The 18,258-nt window shown below is 29.8% G+C and overlaps 1 protein-coding gene across 1 annotated transcript in view; it reads right to left on the bottom strand.

Annotated features, from left to right (window-relative positions):
* The window catches only part of LOC145297547 (uncharacterized), a 265,438-nt gene that overhangs the window by 27,195 nt on the left and 219,985 nt on the right, over positions 1-18,258 (bottom strand). Inside the window, exon 3 of the mRNA XM_080143514.1 lies at positions 6,956-7,248. Within this exon, the coding sequence (XP_079999640.1) occupies positions 6,956-7,248 (293 nt within the window). The remainder of the gene's footprint in view (positions 1-6,955; positions 7,249-18,258) is intronic.

Here is an 18,258-nt window from a genome sequence, read left to right as displayed (position 1 = left end):
TATATACAATATGCTGCCTGAAAAATAAAATATAAATATATTGAGGAAAACTGCAGAGAACAATTGACAGCCTTCAACTCAGGTATAAATGGAGGCCCTCTAAACATCTACTGTCAGAACATTTCATGCATATATATATATATATATATATATATATATATCCTAGCAGAAATCAAAATTAGTTGTAATCAGTTTGTTTATTTGTTTGTTTTTTCTTTTGTTAGTATAAATAGTCTGTGAAATTGGTTGAAGGTGAAAGGTTAAAAGATCCATATTTGCTTTGGAGGAGACGGGTGTAGCAAGGGCAAAGGTCAATTAAAGGTCATTTCATTTCCATCATTTATTTTCTGTATTAATTTTAACTAGATCAAAATCTGAAGGAAAAAGAAAATATATTTTTTTAACTTTTTTTTAAAAAACACAATAAATAAAAAAAAAAAATAGGTGAATTTTTTTTTAATTTAGAAAAACTAAAAAAAATGTTATTTTTTTAATGGTTACAAAAAAATGGCTTAATCAATTGAAAAAAATTTTTTTTTTGTTCTACTTCACATTAATTCACACATACATGTACACACTTTCTTGTACATATACGGGTATATATATGTACACACATACATATGAGTATGCGTGTACATGCCATCATACGTACCTTTGCAAGTATAGGGCCTTTAAACGTACACACTTAGTTATGAATGTTGAAAATCCATATACGTTAACAAGGTTCAAATTCGAAAAGCCTGAATTTGAATTTGCACAAATGTTAATAGTTTTTCATCTAAATCCACAGAGGTATTCTTTTAACATTGGATTGTTTTCACAGCTTCATTTATTCAGTTTTTTGTTTATTTTTTATCTTTTCTAGATTTTGAAAATATGTCCACAATTTTTTGTCTATAACATTTTTTTCTTTTCTGCTTATTTTTTTAATACTTTTTGGAGTCAAAGAAAAAATGTCTCTCTCTCTTCCTCTGCTCACGCATAGTCGCTGTCATTTGTAATGTTGATTTTTCTTAATGGACGTTGAATAAGGATTTATAAAGTCCAAATTATTTGACTTTCCTCTGTGAATACAGAGAAATATATATTTTTTTAACAGTTTATTTTATTTATTTTTTGAATCATCAGTTTATTTATGGGTTTTCGTTTTCTCGATTTTAATAAAGAATCGATACAATCCTCCATTAAAATAACAGAAAAAATTCAATTAACAAAAAATTGATAATGTAATTGAAAAAAAAAAATCTTTCAAATATTTTGTCATTTTACAATTTCTTTGAAGAATTTATATAATCCATCCTTCATTTTGAAAAAAAATTAAATTAAAAAATTTTAATGAATAATTGATATAATCTAATTTAAATAAAAAAAAAAGAAAACCTTTTTTTTTTCAAATTTTAACAAGGAATTTATATCCTCCTCCATTTTGAAAAAAAAAAAAATTAATTTAAAAAAAAAATTATTTTTTAATTTGAAATATATTTTTCCTGATTAACTATTTTTGGACTGAGTGACATCTAAATTACAAACATTTTGCAATCTTAACTTATTTTTTTAATATTTCAAATAATTTTATGAAAAAAAAAATAACATGCATCATGTGAATTGATAAATATTCTTTATGGTCTGTGTGAATGCATGAGATATTTTATATCTGCCCAGCAATCCCTTACTGTCCACACATTATTTTACTCTGTTTAAACGGATTTACTTGGTTTTGTGAATTGAACTTCTTTACACGTACAACTCCAAACTGACACAAGCCCATAAGTATGGAGTGCCTAATGATGATTGGACTTAGCCATAGCAAAATGTAATGAGCATCTTTGCAAAAATAAAGAAAGTTCTGTTTGGAGACTTGACCGGGTTTTAAATTAACATAAAAAAATATGTTGATAGCAAGTTGGATTTAAATTTGAACATCCCCATTTGCCACCCTGGAGCCAATTAAGGTAAAATACCATTTAGTTTTTATGATGACTCCTGGTTAAAGTGGGATTTTCTTTTTACTCGTGTCTTCTATTATTGCCTTGAAAAAAAAAAAAAAAAAAAACTAAAAATGGTAGAAACAGATATTATTCCCCCCTACTGCCATCCATAAATCATTCAACAGCATCATGTTTGTAACGATAGCATGGGGGATAAAAAAAATATCCATAAATAAAAATGTTACAATTTCTTTTTAATGAAAAATCACGTCTTAGTTGAATCCTCTAACTCCTGTTGACTGAAAACCGTTTTTTTAGGTCGTCTTTAAGTGCAGTATTGTCGAGCTCCTCAATAAAATAATCAAATCTTGATCCATCGTTTCCAATCCTTTCGAAGGTTATAATAATCACCAAGTGACTATCTCTGTAAGCCTTATCCTCAAGTGGTATTCGTGCCTTGATAAGCAGTGGCCCATTAGTATAAGACATTTTTTTTTTTCATCTGTTTTAGTTTACTATATATCTATGCAAAGTATTCCTCATTTTCTATGCTTAGCATACAACTGACACTGGTCAAATAGTGTAACATAGTGTGGATGTGTATATGCAAATGATGCGAGGTGACGTCACTGGGAGGCGGGGATTGGAGACAATAAAAAAAAGAACGAGAGACATGGATAATCGTCGCAATCACATGCGAGGCATGAAGGACGCTCAAGAAGACAATCATGTGAGAAACATCACAGCGGTAAATAGAGAATGAGGAAATAGATGTTGCTATAAAGAACGAGCGAATTGGAGTTATTTCCTATTCTTTGTTTTCTTTGCAATTGAGACCAATTGGTTGGGTGGACAACATTATAATAGCATGGAGAAACAAATATATATATTTAAAAGAGTGTAACCATCAACAATTGTGGGGTTTTCAGCCTTTTATCATTTTTTATTTTAAAATATTTTTATAGATAAAAATATTTTAAAATAAAAAATGGCTACATTCTTTTAAATATACATTTTTTTCTTTCGTTGGAACTACACAACCATCATATATATATATATATATATATATATATATATATATATATATATGAAAAATATATAAATGTTTGTATCTTTTTTTCTATTTATTTATGTACAGGAATAGAAAATGTCTTTTAAAAATGGTTTTCCTAAAAGAATAGATTTTCGGCCATTGCTTATATATATATATATATATATATATATATATATATATATTATATCATATTATATTATATATGGAGAAATGAAAAACAGAACAAAACAAAATTATATTTATTTCAAGACTTCCTCGGGATGATTGATTTGAAGAAATACAATACAAGTACAATCTTTGAAAATATATTTATTGTGTTTTCAATGTGAAAAGGATGCCTTTGTTCTTTTTTTTTTCAATTTAAAAAATGCCGTTAGCATTCAAACTGTGTATAACGTTTATGGAACGGAGTGAGTGAGATTTCTTTTTAACATATAGCCTTTAGAAATTTAAAAAAGATATGCAATTTCTGGGGGTTTTTTTTTGGTTTGTTTCTTTTTTCATCTCTCCATTATAATGGAATATTATTTTCATAATTTTCATCATTTTATGAAAATATATACGGCAAGTAAGCTACACCGAATTTTTTGCGTTTCATTCTTCATACTATATACATATTGAAGAACAAAATGTCAAAATGAATAGAAAAAAATGGGCCAAAACAATGAACTTCATTCATATGATGAGATTTTAATATTTTGTTTTTATTAACAAATGACTTCCTCGAAAATAAATGAAAATTTTATTTTACAAATGAGAGATATGAAAGGTAAGAGAGGAGGAAGTGAAAGTAGGGAAGAATGAGAGACGATGGGTTAGGGTTAAGTTTAGATGACGGAAGTGGAAATGAGAAAGGATTCCAAGGCAATGAAAAATAATGTTTGTATTTTATTTTTTTGCAACAAATTTTAATATAACATCTTTATTTATTTATGCAAAAGATTTTTGATAAAGACAAAATATAAATATATCTCAACTTCTGAATCAATTTGATTATATTGTTGGTCTATTCTCTTTTTTATTTTTGACATTTCTACACACGGATGTGTGTGTGTGTTTGTGTATATATATTTTTTATTACTGTTTTATCTACTTAGTTAAACGTTTCGATTACCGAATCGTATTAACGATCTGAAAATTTCGCCAGAGTTTACAAAATTGTCAAATCGTTAATACAATTTGGTAATCAAAAAATTTGTAACTAAGCAGATAAAATAGTAATATATATATATATACTACAATGATATTGAGCACTCTCTTCAGGTTTTTACTAATTACGATTTATTGCTTAATATATATATATATATATATATATATATATATATATATATATATACACACACACACACATACCATACAACCAATAAAATAATATGAATGTTATATAAATATACTAGTGGTATTTGAATTTTTTACAACTCATATATAAGAATGAAGTGAAAATTTTGCAAATTGAAATTTACAATATTTATTATTCAAAACAAGGAATATAGATTAAAAGATTTTTCCTTATTCCATAGAATTTCAAAGAATGGCTATAGATATTAATATATATATATATATATATAGACTACACTTTGCTATATATATATATATATATATATATATATATATAGACTACACTTTGCTTCTTTTTTTTTTTTAAGGGCACCTATGTTTTCAACAGACAAATTTGGTCTCATAATATGATTATCTATGTGGTTGAAACACAGAAAAAGATCTTAAACGAAACAAATGTGATTAACACAGGATTCAAATATTGGCCTTTAAGTAGGGGCTGCTTTTTGCCAGAATCGAATTAACCACTTGGTTACTGAAAAGCTTAATGTTAACAAAGAACACAATGGCATCAAAGTACCCGTGTTCTTGTTTACTGCAAAACTGTTGGATTTGAAATCCATTGTTTTATATATATATATATATATATATATATATATATATATATATAATCATTTCATGCATTCACATAAAATAATATGAGGAGATATATATTTTTGTATTGATTTTCAGTATTTATTTCAACGGTGCTTAATACAGGAGTAGAGCTAGGTAGTAAGTTATGAAAATATATAGCAATTAAGCTACACCGAGGCTTCCGCATTTAATACTCATAGGAGTATATCTTGCTTTTCTATTGAGCACTCTTAATAGCCTTGTTAAATTCATTAGTTATCTCTCTCTTGAATACCTTTAACCCGATATATATATATATATATATATATATATATATATATATATATATATATATAGCTGGAATATCTGTGTCAAGTATTACTGACACACCATTAAATATTTTAATAATTACAATAAGTAGAACCCTTAAATACTTTAAAACAATCAAAAACTATTTTGTTATGACAAAAACTGTGAAAATAAAGTTTACACAATTGAGTTATTGCTTAGAAATGTTTGCATTTCAATACGGTTTAAATCCTATCAAAATTCAGCAATTAAAGAAACATCAACATTTTCTAAATCTGCTTAATTTTGTCTCGTTTATGTTTGGTTTAAATTGCATTAAAATTTGTTAAAATTTTGAGAATCTGCTGAATTTTGTCTCATTTACTTATGGATTCAATCCCATTAAAATGAGAGGTAAACAATATTGGTTAATCATTTAATAGTGTTTTTTAATACTATTTTAAAGGCCTTTACAAAAAATGGTTAACTGTAAATATATGCTTGATGACATTTAATGCGCAATTGCATTTGCTTACATTGTAATCACATTGGGAAAACATTTGACCCAAGACGTAGGCAAAATGGCAACACATTAACAATTAATTATTTCTAAATAGAATATAGTTTATCGCCTTTTGAAAATAAAGGTTATAAATTTCCAAATTAAATCTCCCGGTTAAGATTTTCAATTTTAATGTTTATTTAAAAAAAAAAAAAAAAATAGTAATAAATCATTCCAAGCATTTCTATACAGGATTCCCTATGTCTTTCTAGAAAGAATTCTGACTAGAAAAATATCAGGGAAACCAATACCAACAGTAGAATCTTCGGATTCATATGATGATGACAATGATGATGATATACGAGATTCTGTCGGTCCATCTTTTTGTCAAACTTATGTTTGATATTGAATTTTTAGATGAGTTAGCACATCTCTATAAGAGATTCGCTCAGTTTGAAATGCTGGAATTAAAATAATATTTTACTCAATCTGTCACGCATGACTTTAGAAATAATATTTTCATCAGTTTGTTATTCTTAAATTTAAAAAAAAGCTTCTTTTTGTATGCACACCTCCATAAGCTTATGTTGGACCATCATGCTTAAGTTTGAAATTGCATTTTATTTGGCCTGTCACATTTGTTAGAAATACCATTGCTGTCAGTCTGTTATGCTTAAGTTTGAAATTAAATTTGTCACATTTGAGTTTAAAATAAAATTTTTGTGAGTTTTAAAACTTAAATTTGAAACAACAGCTTTATCGATGTGTCAGGTTTAAGTTTAAAATAAGTTTTGGTGATCTGTGATGTTCAAGTTTAAAATAACAATTTTGGCAATCTATCATGCTTAGGTTTAATATAATATTTTCAGATGCAGTAATGCATCTCTAAGAGCAACTCCATCCATTCATCAGTCATGAATTTGAAACAAAAATTTCATTGGTCAAACAAAGGATCAATATATGCCAAGAGTTACCGTTCTTGTAAAACATTTGTGCAATTTGTTATTTTCGTTCATAAAAAATACTTGCTTTGAATAGTAAGGGATTGCTGTATATTGCTGCATTAAAAAAAAAAAAAAAAATTAATATTTTTTGTTGTTTTTTTTTGCGATTTATTTTTATTTTTTGAGAATCTATGGCATTGTTTTTTTTTCTCCTTTGAACGATGCCAATGCACCATGAAAGGAACACGAGTCTATATCATTTAAAAAAAACAAACAAAAAAGAATTCTAAGTTAGTCCGTCTGACAAATACTGAAATAAAGTCTGTAGAAGCCAAAATATACGTACATAATCGACTAAATTATAAGAAAAGTCGCTTGTTGAATGAGCGAATACTGAGTTAGCTGAGCCACTTGTCGTGTTGCTTGCCGACATGTTCCCAGATGTCTCTGATGGCCGCAACTCAGGACAGTCTTTATTATTTTCCTGAGTGGAACCATTCTCACAGCCTTTCGTTGGCCGTAAAGGATCCAGATGGCAATGTCTGTAACAATGTTCCGATACTTCACTATCATCGTACAAGTCTTCGTTGCCCTCGTAGGACACCTCTATGTGTTCTATATGACTAGGAATGTGAGGATCTGAAAAGCAAAACAAAAAATTTATGATAAATAAAAGATGAGAAATACAAGTTACATAAAATTTTATTATACCATCAGATCACTAAGGAAGAAAAAAGGATAAAACTGAAAGAAAAACCTCATTTTAGGCCACGCCATCTTAATGGGCTTAAAGATTGGGAGATGCCTTCAATAAGTTTCCAGACTTTTTTTTGTATGGCCACTTTTATTGATAGTACACACATGAAACTCTCGTCCCCTTGCGAAGTAATCTCCTCCGGCTGCAATGCACTTGTTGAACCATTCCAACCACTTTTGGAAGGTCCCATGGAAGTTCTCTCGTGTGAGTGCCTCAATGTCCTTCGTCACAGCCTCTTTTATTTCTTTAATTGTCTCATAACAACAACCTTAAGGTTTTCCTTGAGCTTAGGGAATAAGCGAAAGTCACAAGGAACAAGGTCTGGACTATAGGGAGGGTGAGGAACTGGCTTGATGCTCATCTTCGTCAAATAGTTTCTGACAATGATGGAGTTGTGAACTGGTGCATTTGCGCAAATCTTTCACATCTTCAGTTCCTTGTGAATAATTGTGTGCACAGTTCCCACACTGACATCAAACTGTGCACTTATTGTCTCTAGACACACCACGATTTTTATCCATGAAATTCTTTATTTGGCCAATCAACTATGGTGTTCTGACTCCCTTACTCCTCTCACACCTCATCTCTCCGATTCCCTGCTTTCCTTAAATCCCTTATGCCACTCAAAAACTGATGCTCGATTCATGCAAGATGGTCCAAAAGCAGTTTGAAGCATGCCATACATTTCTCTGGCATATTTTTCTAGTTTAAAAGAGAATTATATTACATATCGTTCTTCTAAAGTGTCCTCATGTCCAAATTGCATTTTTTTAATTCACTAGCTATGACTATCAGGCTTTAGTAGGGTGTATTCCAATTCCTGTTTTAATTGTTCCTTTGAACCTGAAATTATAGATTGGTTAGTCATCTCAAAAGATGTATAGCAATATCATACTGAATTTTCAAGAGATGACAACTTTAAATGCCTCTACAAAAATGTCTGGAAACTTAAGGCACTTTATATCTTTATCAGGCTTTTATGTATAAGAAAATTGATAATGAAAATAAAACTGAATAAATTACAATCTTTCTTAATCCATCAAGTATTCAAAGAAGGAATTAAAATAAAGAAAAAATCTTAACTCATAGATTTTCAAAGATCAATTCTTTTCATTAAAGGATAAAAACCAGTAAAAAATATATATTACTGGTTTGCATAAATTTGAAAATATATACAAATCGATTTTGTTAATTAAAAGGCATTTTCAATAGAAGTAAAAAAAATAAATAAATAAATAAATAAAAAATAAAATCAATGAAATTATATTTTGTAAGGTTGAAAAGGAAGAATCTATTATTCAAAATGTGAATGGATTAGAGTGAAGTCTAAAAAGTCAGTTTATAATAAACTGAGGAATCCAAAATACATGAAAATATCCAATAGCCAAGAAGTAGGGAATCAATTAATAAATTTCTTGCCATTAGAAAATGCTTCATGGCAAGCAAAAATGAAAAAAATCTTTGTTTTTTTTTTAAGTTTAAAAGAAATCATTTTTGAACACACACACATACACACAATGTGTTACAGGTACATCTAGTACATATATAAATATATATCATATATATTTTATCATTTCACAACTTTCATGTTATTTTATTACCAAAAACAATCTTTTTTTCCAACAAATTAAAACATTTTTGATTAAATATAGTTTTCCAACAAAATGATTAAAAAAAATTATTTTTAATTAAACATAACTATCATTGATTTATTAAAATATATATTTTTTTAATAAATTTACTTTTATAAACAATACGAGTGGGGAAAAAAAAAATTGGTTGTGTCGGTGTATCTATAACTTTTCTTAATTCACATGCTGAAATTGTGAAAAATGTGTAAAACCTTATCAAATGTTTTGCTTTCTGTGCTACTGTATTGTTATTTTTTAAATCTATTAATAAAATAGTGCCTGGTAATTTCAGACGAGACTAATTTTATTTTATTTTATATTATTTTTTAGATTTAACCGTCTACAAAAATATCATTGTGACAAAAAATTCGGGACTGCTCAAATACATCAATATTGAGGAGAGTAGTGGTGGTGGTGGTGGGGGGGTATCACCAGGTCTTAGGGATAAGCGAAAGTTTTTTTTTTGTTTTTTTTCGGTGCTTGTTCAGACAGAATCGACAGATCCACTTTTCTTTTTTTTTTTAATATGTTGTTTTAAGCAACAACAAAAGATACCATTTATTTTTGATAATCTTTCAGAATAACAAACAATGCAAAAAAAAAAAAAAAAAAAAAAAAAACGGGGGGGGGGGGTGAAACAATGAATAAAAAAAATGTTACCAAAGGCAAGCTAAGTTACTCTTTACCAAACTTGATAAGTTTTTTTGTGTTTTAATTTATTTATTTACCTTTTTTTCACACTACTTTTATTCTTAACTTAAAATAATAAATTTTAAAAAAAGACATTAAAATTACTTTGCTATTCTGGAGGATTATATTATTATTTAGTTATTTCATTTCATTGCTTTGTTTTGGTAATTATGAATAGAAGGACGATGAAATTCAATTTTTACGGTATCTTTTGTTTATTAAAATGTTACGTGAAACTACAGTCTAGCTGAAACAAACAAAAAAAAACATTTCTAAGTTATTTCATTTGATTATTAATTCATAACAAGTACAGAGTAATTAAAAATTAAAACACTCATTGTTGTCGTTATCAGCGGTTGAGTTTTGGTTGACTCGCTAATTTTGTATCGCTAAAATTTGCATTCCATTCATTTTTTTTACATCTGTTCGCGGACATTATCTTGTGTACACATTGATACGAAAAAGTAGTCAAAAAGCAAATATAACAAATAAATGCTATCAAAGATTTTTTTAAACTTTTAGTCTTGAAAAAAAAAAAAAAAAATGTATATCAAAGGAACACACACAAATAATTTGTGAACGGTGGACTAATTTGGCTTGTCACCACTGCAAAAATCAGGCAAAACTAATCGTTCAAAAAATTGTAGCCACACACACTAGACGTAAAATACAATTTTATTAAAAGTATGTATAACTGGAAATGTTCTTTCTGATAGGTTCATAAGAGTAGCAGTTGATGGGCAGAAATCAGAAGCTCACAGTATTAATGCTGGAGTCCCTCAAGGGGTCCATCCTGGGCCCAACTCTCTTCCTGATCTATAGTAATGATCTTCCAAATCACATCCTTACATCATTCGTAGAAATCTATGCTGATGACACTACTATCTATGGTAGCACATCTAAGATCGTAAACGACCAAGTTCTCTGATTCTCTCTCCTCTGATCTTGAGCAAGTGGTACAGTGGGGAAAGAGGTGGCTTGTTACTTTTAATGCATCTAAAACCAAGCTTTTATCTTTACATAATCAATGCTCTGATCCCCATCTGGCATCAATTGAAATGAATAGCTCTCGTCTTCGGGAGTCCTCATGTTTTGACAAGCTTCTGGGCTTGACCTTTACTCCTGATCTGAAATGGAACACGTACATTAAATCCGTTGCCAATGCCGCTGGAAAAATGGTGGGATCCTTCTATCGATCCAGTAGATATCTCACTGCTGATGTAATTCTCTATCTATATAAAAGCCAATTATGTCCAAGGATGGAATACTGCTGCCATATCTAGGCAGGAGCTGCTAAAAATAGCCTATCCTGCCTTGACAGAGTACAAAATAGACTTTGTGGCTTAGTGGGGGAGGCCCTTTTCTCTTCCCTGCAACCTCTCTCCCACAGAAGAGACGTTGCAAGCCTATCTTTGTTTTATCGTTATTTCCATAGCAGGTGCTCGTCTGAACTCCAATCTCTGGTCCCCCCTCGCCAATCTTTTACAAAAAACACCTGTCTAGCTGAATCCACTGTCAAAAACTTTCCCCACTCTTTATCTATGCCTAAATCAAAATGCAGATTCCATGAACAAAGCTTCTTTCTTAGAACTGCACGCCTGTGGAACTCTGTTCCGTTTGCCTGCTTCCCTCCTGACTACAACTTGGATGTCTTCAAGTCCAACGTAAACAAATTCCTGATGAACCGCCTCCTTAAGTAGACACTTTAAATATCCACACTAACGTACTGTACTTACAATAACCCTTATCCCTGAGTGGCTTCCGGGCCTTGATAAGTGGTGACCACCTTGTAAAAAAAAAAAAAAAAAAAAAAAAAAAAAAAATCTATATAAGAGCCAGGTACGTCCAAGGATGGAATACTGTTGCCACATCTGGGCAGGGGCTGCTAGAAAGGACTTGTCCTGCCTTGATAGATAGAGTTCAAAATAGACTTCGTAGCCTTGTGGGGGATGTCCTTTTCTCTTCCCTGCAACCTCTTTCTCACAGAAGTGATGTTGCGAGTTTGTCTCTACTTTATTGTTATTTTCATGGCAGGTGCTCGGCCGAGCTCCATTCTATGGTCCCCCCTCGCCAAACTTTCACAACTTTCTTAGAACTGCATGCGGGCATGCCTATGGAATTGTCTTCCGTTAACGTCAACAAGTTTTTGATGAGCCGTTCTATATAAGTTAACAAATTTACCGAATTTCCATTACTAACGGTTACTATATTGTCCAATTTCTACTGCACACTCTTTAACCCTTATCCTCAAGTGGCCTCTTGTCCTTGATAAGTGGTGATGCCTATGTAAAAAAAAAAAAAAGATTTAAAACTGTTCGCTTTTCCACATTTAAGGTTAAAAAGATGGCTAATAAAAAATGGTGTAAGGGAAGTAACTCAAGTTACTTTAGTTTTCTTTGGAAGAATCACCTCCCCTTATTTTAAGTCTCTTTTTTTTTTTTCAGTATATAACGTCGTGTTTCTAAATTAAATATCATATCGGTTTTCAAATACCCTTATTCACGGAAAAATCTTTTCGTTAGCAGTTAATTTTAATGAATATCCAAATATTAAGACACTTTGGAACGACATAGCATAATTCAAACTTATGTCCAGTTAGCAAGCTTTCAAAGATTGAACTAATGTTTTGAAATCATTATAACAAATTTACAAAATGACCGGATTGTAATGAAATTTTCAGTATTAAAAATGCTTATTTATTTTTAATAATTAATGGATCAGGAAATCTAAAACTCCATGATTTTTATCTATTTTTATTTTTTAATTATTAATAATTTTGGCAATTGTTTAGAATAGTCAACAGAAGAAAAAAAAAAGAGATAAAAAATAAAATGAATAATAATCAACAGATAACTGTTAACGAAGATAAACGTTACTTTTCTAGGTTATTTGGCAGTTTTACTCATTATACCTTTCTATTATGAACACATAAAAGTCGAACAGACGGTGATGGAATGAAAATCGTCACCATGCGTAAAGGTTCAGACTTTTTTGTTTCTTTTCAGTATTGATATATTAGAATATATGTAAAAATCTTTTAAATGTTTATTTCTTTTATATTAGTAGTTGTGATACAACGAAACAGTACTGCATTTGGTGTATCAGAATTTTTGTAGAAATTTTTGACACCCCTAACACGAAACTGCGAATATATATAAAAAATCTCGTAATTTCTCTGTTAAAAGTGGGTTATTTATTTTCTTTATGGATTATACTTCCAAAATAAACTATTAAAGTTGTTTTAACGTAATAGAAATATTTTTTTTTAAACAGTAATGAATTTTCCGAACTCAATATTTTTCAACTTTTAAACTTTAAAAATCTATCAAAATTTTTCTACTGATTCTATTTTTACGATACTTTCAGGGTCAATGTGGAATTTTATGTTCTTTCCAATAAACCGAATATAATATTTTAGACAAACGTTTTTTTTTGTTTTTTTTAATTCACCCCCCCCCACCCATTTTCAAGTTTCTATTAAAAAGTAAATAATTTACTCACAAATTGAAGAGAAAAGGTCAATAAATAATATATTCAAATTTCAAACAAAAAAAAAAAAAAACGTGGTGTTTTTTAGAATTTTACCTGTAAAGTTTGAAGTTTAAAACCTTTTTTATACCACGTTATTTGTTTTTTTCTTTTTAATGGAACCTTGGTCTTTGCTCCTTTAATTGAAAAAAAAATTAGGGCTTGAATTACATTTTTCGAGGAGTTATAAGCTTGAAAAGACATGGGGTCGAATAATTCCCGCCTCCCATTTTGAAATGTCAATTAAAAAGTAAATAATTAATTTATGTACCAAAGTCTTATATATCACAAATTGAAGAGAAAAGGTCAACAAATAATATATTCAAATTTAAAACAAAACAAAAAAAGAAGTTTTTCAGAAATTTACCTGTAAAGTCCGAAGTTTAAAACCTTTTTTAAAAAAAAAAAACACGTTGTTTTTTTGTTTTGTTATAAGCTTGGAAAGATGGGGTGGAATTATTTACTATTTTCACGAAATTTCTGACACACCTAGTACTGCATGTAGATTACTATATTTGAAGCCCTCGTCCCTCCCTTTTTGGGTTGAGCACTGTCTTAAATGTATCTCACCTGTTACTTAAACGGCTATCAAGTGAGGCTTGCAGTTTGTCAAACAAGCAGCTGGAGCACTGTAATAGCGGTGGTCGAGTGTTTATTTAAATGGACATTTGTTGAGGTCATTTGCAACCACTGATCCCATGAGCCGAGGGGTAAAACTGCTGACTATCAACACGATGGTTGAAGGTCCAATCCCTGGCTAGGGAAAGGTGCTAGTCTAGCCACTCTGATGAGTTGTGATACAACAAAACAGTACTGTATGCAGATGATTATATATATGTTTAATGATTCCAAAACTATGAATATTTTAACAGAAATCAATGAAATGTTTAATAAGTTTAGTTTTGACTAGTTTTTGTTTTTTTTACAAAGGAGGCGCCACTTATCAAGGCCCGGAAGTCAATCGAGGATAAGGGTTAATGAGTGTACATTGGTCAAGAGGAATATGTCATGATAATTGTTAGTAATGGAAATTTGGTAAATTGAATTACGTGAGGGGATGGCTCATCAAGAATTTGTTTATGTTGGACTTGAAGACAACCATATTGTAGTCAGTTGGAAAGCAGGAAAATGGAACAGAGATCCACAGTCATGCAGTTCTAAAAAAGAAGCTTTGTTCATGGAATCTACGTTTAGGTTTAGGCACAGATAAAGTGTAGGGTAAATTATTGAGTGATTTCTACTAGACGAGTGTTTTTCGTGAAAGTCAGGCCAGGGGGGATCATAGATTGGAGCTCAGACGAGCACTTGCCACGAAAATAACGATAAAGCAGAGACAGGCTCGCAACGTCTCTTCTGTGGGAAAAAAAGGTTGCAAGGAAGAGAAAAGAGCATCCCCTACGAGGCTACAAAGTCTATTTTGAACTCTGTCAAGGCAGGAGAAGCTGCTTGTAGCAACTCCTGCCCAGATATGGCAACAGTACTCCATCCTTGGACGTACTTGGCTTGTATATAGATACCGAATTGAATTGATGTCATTTTAAAAGTAATTGTTCTAAAATCTAAAGCGTAAATAGAATTCTGTTTCTGCCATTGACTTTAAAAGTGACATTCGTCTTTTATTTTAATAACATTCAGCTGATAATTATTTTTAAATAAGAAAATAAAAACATTTTAAAGAGATGTAAAGTGTTGAACTAAATAACAAAACTAAAATGTAAACAAGTTTCTTAATTCATTTTAAAAAATTTAATGAGTGTTTTTATAGCGAGAAGATGATAAGTAAGCATTTCACTGAATTATTTTAGTAATAAAAAAAATGATTTCATAAATTTATGAGTGAAAAAAAAAAAAAGAAATGTTAAGGTGTAAAAATAGACTAAAAATAAGGCACTTTTTAGTGCATGCTGTCTAAAGTAAGGGAGATAATTGTAAAAGATTTTCCGTTTATTTTTGTATTTCAGTTAGGAAAAATAAAAATGAGAATATTTTTTATTGGTTCATTAAAAGAAAAAAAAACTTTTCCATTGGAAGAAAAAAAAAAACCCTCTAAAAATGAGAATATTTTTTATTGGTTCATTAAAAGAAAAAAAAACTTTTCCATTGGAAGAAAAAAAAAACCCTCTAAAAATGAGAATATTTTTTATTGGTTCATTAAAAGAAAAAAAAACTTTTCCATTGGAAGAAAAAAAAAAACCCTCTAAAAATGAGAATATTTTTTATTGGTTCATTAAAAGAAAAAAAAACTTTTCCATTGGAAGAAAAAAAAAAAACCCTCTAAAAATGAGAATATTTTTTATTGGTTCATTAAAAGAAAAAAAAACTTTTCCATTGGAAGAAAAAAAAAAAACCCTCTAAAAATGAGAATATTTTTTATTGGTTCATTAAAAGAAAAAAAAACTTTTCCATTGGAAGAAAAAAAAAAACCCTCTAAAAATGAGAATATTTTTTATTGGTTCATTAAAAGAAAAAAAAACTTTTCCATTGGAAGAAAAAAAAAAAAACCCTCTAAAAATGAGAATATTTTTTATTGGTTCATTAAAAGAAAAAAAAACTTTTCCATTGGAAGAAAAAAAAAAAACCCTCTAAAAATGCAATTTAATTTTGGAAATCAATAAATTAAAAGAATATGTCAAAGGTCAGATTATATCAAATACTCATTCCAGTCAAAACTAAAGATTCATATCATTTGGATTCATTGGACTACTCTTCCCATCTTGGTTGATGTAATCTCCGACCTTCTTCAGGTGTATCGTGTCGAAACTCGGGAATGTTCTTGTCGGACTTCGGAATTTGGATGGAATTTCGAATGGAACTTTTATTTACTTCATGGAGGTAGCATGCTCTTGTTCCATCAGCCATGACTGGATAGAGGTCCTAAGTAATTTACAATTGTATTTTTTGGTCATCCACATTGAGAATTGAACCTTCAGAAGAATATCACATTTACAATTGATTTTTCCAAGTATTCTAACCACTGCACTATAGGTCAGCAAGTGGTTAGAGTACTTGGACCTGTAGTCTGATGAATCCAAATAATACAAATAACCAATCCTCATCTAAAAAATTCAGAAATGTCAAAATTAAAGATGTCCCTCGACAATCGCTGACTCCAATGCTTGCGTGTCAGGGTTTTCTTCTCCTTTATTTTCATTCTGGCTGTGTCATCTTGGTGGTAGCCTTTAACGTGAGAACTGGTTTATAAATATTAAAAAAATTTTAAATAAAAACAACGCAAACTGATAAGAGAAAGTACAAAATATTGTGTACAGATCAGTTGTACTCTGTGTGCATGTGCGTGTGATACCATTGCAGAAAACAACAGTCCAGATGCTTACATTGACATCTTGATTAAATTTAACTATGACCCAATCAAAATAATTTGCCTACTAATGCCACCACGGTCATTCTATTGAAGTCTGCCCATGTCGGGTTTACTAAAACTTTCTGATCTGCTCTGAGCAACAAACTGTTGTCAACTATTGCAAACTGAAAACTTTTTTAAACTCAAAAATTTTAAATATATTGACTTCAGCATCAGAAATCCTTTGTCTGGAGCTTTTGGATTACTTGACCACTTCTACTTCTGATATTCATCTTGCCACCTTTGTGAATGTCATGGGCTTTTGTTTTTGTTTTTTTACTTTCTGCGAATCATTTCTTATGCTCTTCAAGTCCTAACTCTGAAGATGAGGGTGATGTCCATCATCTCATATTTATTTTGGTTGTACCAAAACTAATGAAAAATCAAATCCATTCTGTAGCTTCCTTATGTAATTCTAGCAAGTGTGGAGAATGCGAAATAGCCAGGATTTGGGTCAAAAGAAAAAATATTACAGACCGATGTCAACTGCAAATGATATAGGTTGAAATCATCTTTGACATGACATCTATAAATATGATAGCGCGATTTATGAACAAAATTCTGTTAATCCTGTTGATCATAGCATCCACATAAAAAATAATGGGAGAATTGTTTGATAATTTCTTGAACGTTTTTATTTAATCATTTTATTATTATTATTAAATATTAAGCTACATAAATAGATTTACAATTTTTAAACCCCCCACCCCCACCCCACCCCACTCTCTTTTGAAACATTTAACAATAATTAACACTGAAAAGTATTACTTCTTTAATAAAATAAAAATAATTTGTTGATTGTATTACCACAGCTGGCAATAATATACTTGGGAATTTCTTCTTTTTTTTTTTTCACTAAAAAGTTTTTGAAAAGTTTGTTCATATTGGAGATACATTTTTGCATTGAAAGAATTTAATGTAAAAATATAAACAAAGCTTTTTTATTAAAGAAAAACAACTGTTGCAATTTTAAATTAAATTAGACAATATGAATTTTAAAAAAGGTCAGAAAAAAAAAAATTGAAAATGTAACTTACAAAAGTGAATATTTTATATAAAAAATTGATAAAATATGCAAAATTAAATGAAGGAAAAGACAGTGTCTTAATTTTTCTTGCTCATGATTTAAAATCGTATCATTTCAAATTTAAATTAATATTTTATAATCTTCCCAGCAACAGTTCTTTGTAGGCATATTTTTTTAAGCGCCAATAAATTACCTCCCCTTGTTTATTACGTTAATAGATTTATCTTCCTAATCTTCTAAAATAGTCCCATCTGATTGGATCAGACGATTCTCTTTGACCAATCAGTATGCATTTAATTTGATCTTTTGAATGTTATCTTCATCTGACAAAGAAAAGCAATTCTTTTCCACAGATCCTATCATATATAGACTGCCATTCTAAATAGACATGTAAGTACAATATCAGATACATTATACTTTTAACTAAGCCACAAAACACACTTTCATTACAAGATTTATATAGTTAATCTATGTTTTGGGGCCCCTTTCTTCAACATAGTGAACCAACACGATGAAGGAAACACATCACACATCATCTTCAATCGGGTTTCAATGATACCAGCATACAGCAGAAAAATAGTACTGGATGCATGAAACCTATATCACAGTCTACCGCTATCCCCAGCCACATGAGGTGCTACTACATTCGTTACCA

Source organism: Euprymna scolopes, chromosome 18 (genome assembly GCF_053919585.1).
Source record: "Euprymna scolopes isolate OS-2025 chromosome 18, ASM5391958v1, whole genome shotgun sequence".
In the NCBI taxonomy this organism is placed as follows: Eukaryota; Metazoa; Mollusca; class Cephalopoda; order Sepiida; family Sepiolidae; genus Euprymna; species Euprymna scolopes.
The sequence above is the reverse complement of the archived record's forward strand: the minus strand, read 5'-3'. Positions and strand labels throughout refer to the sequence as shown.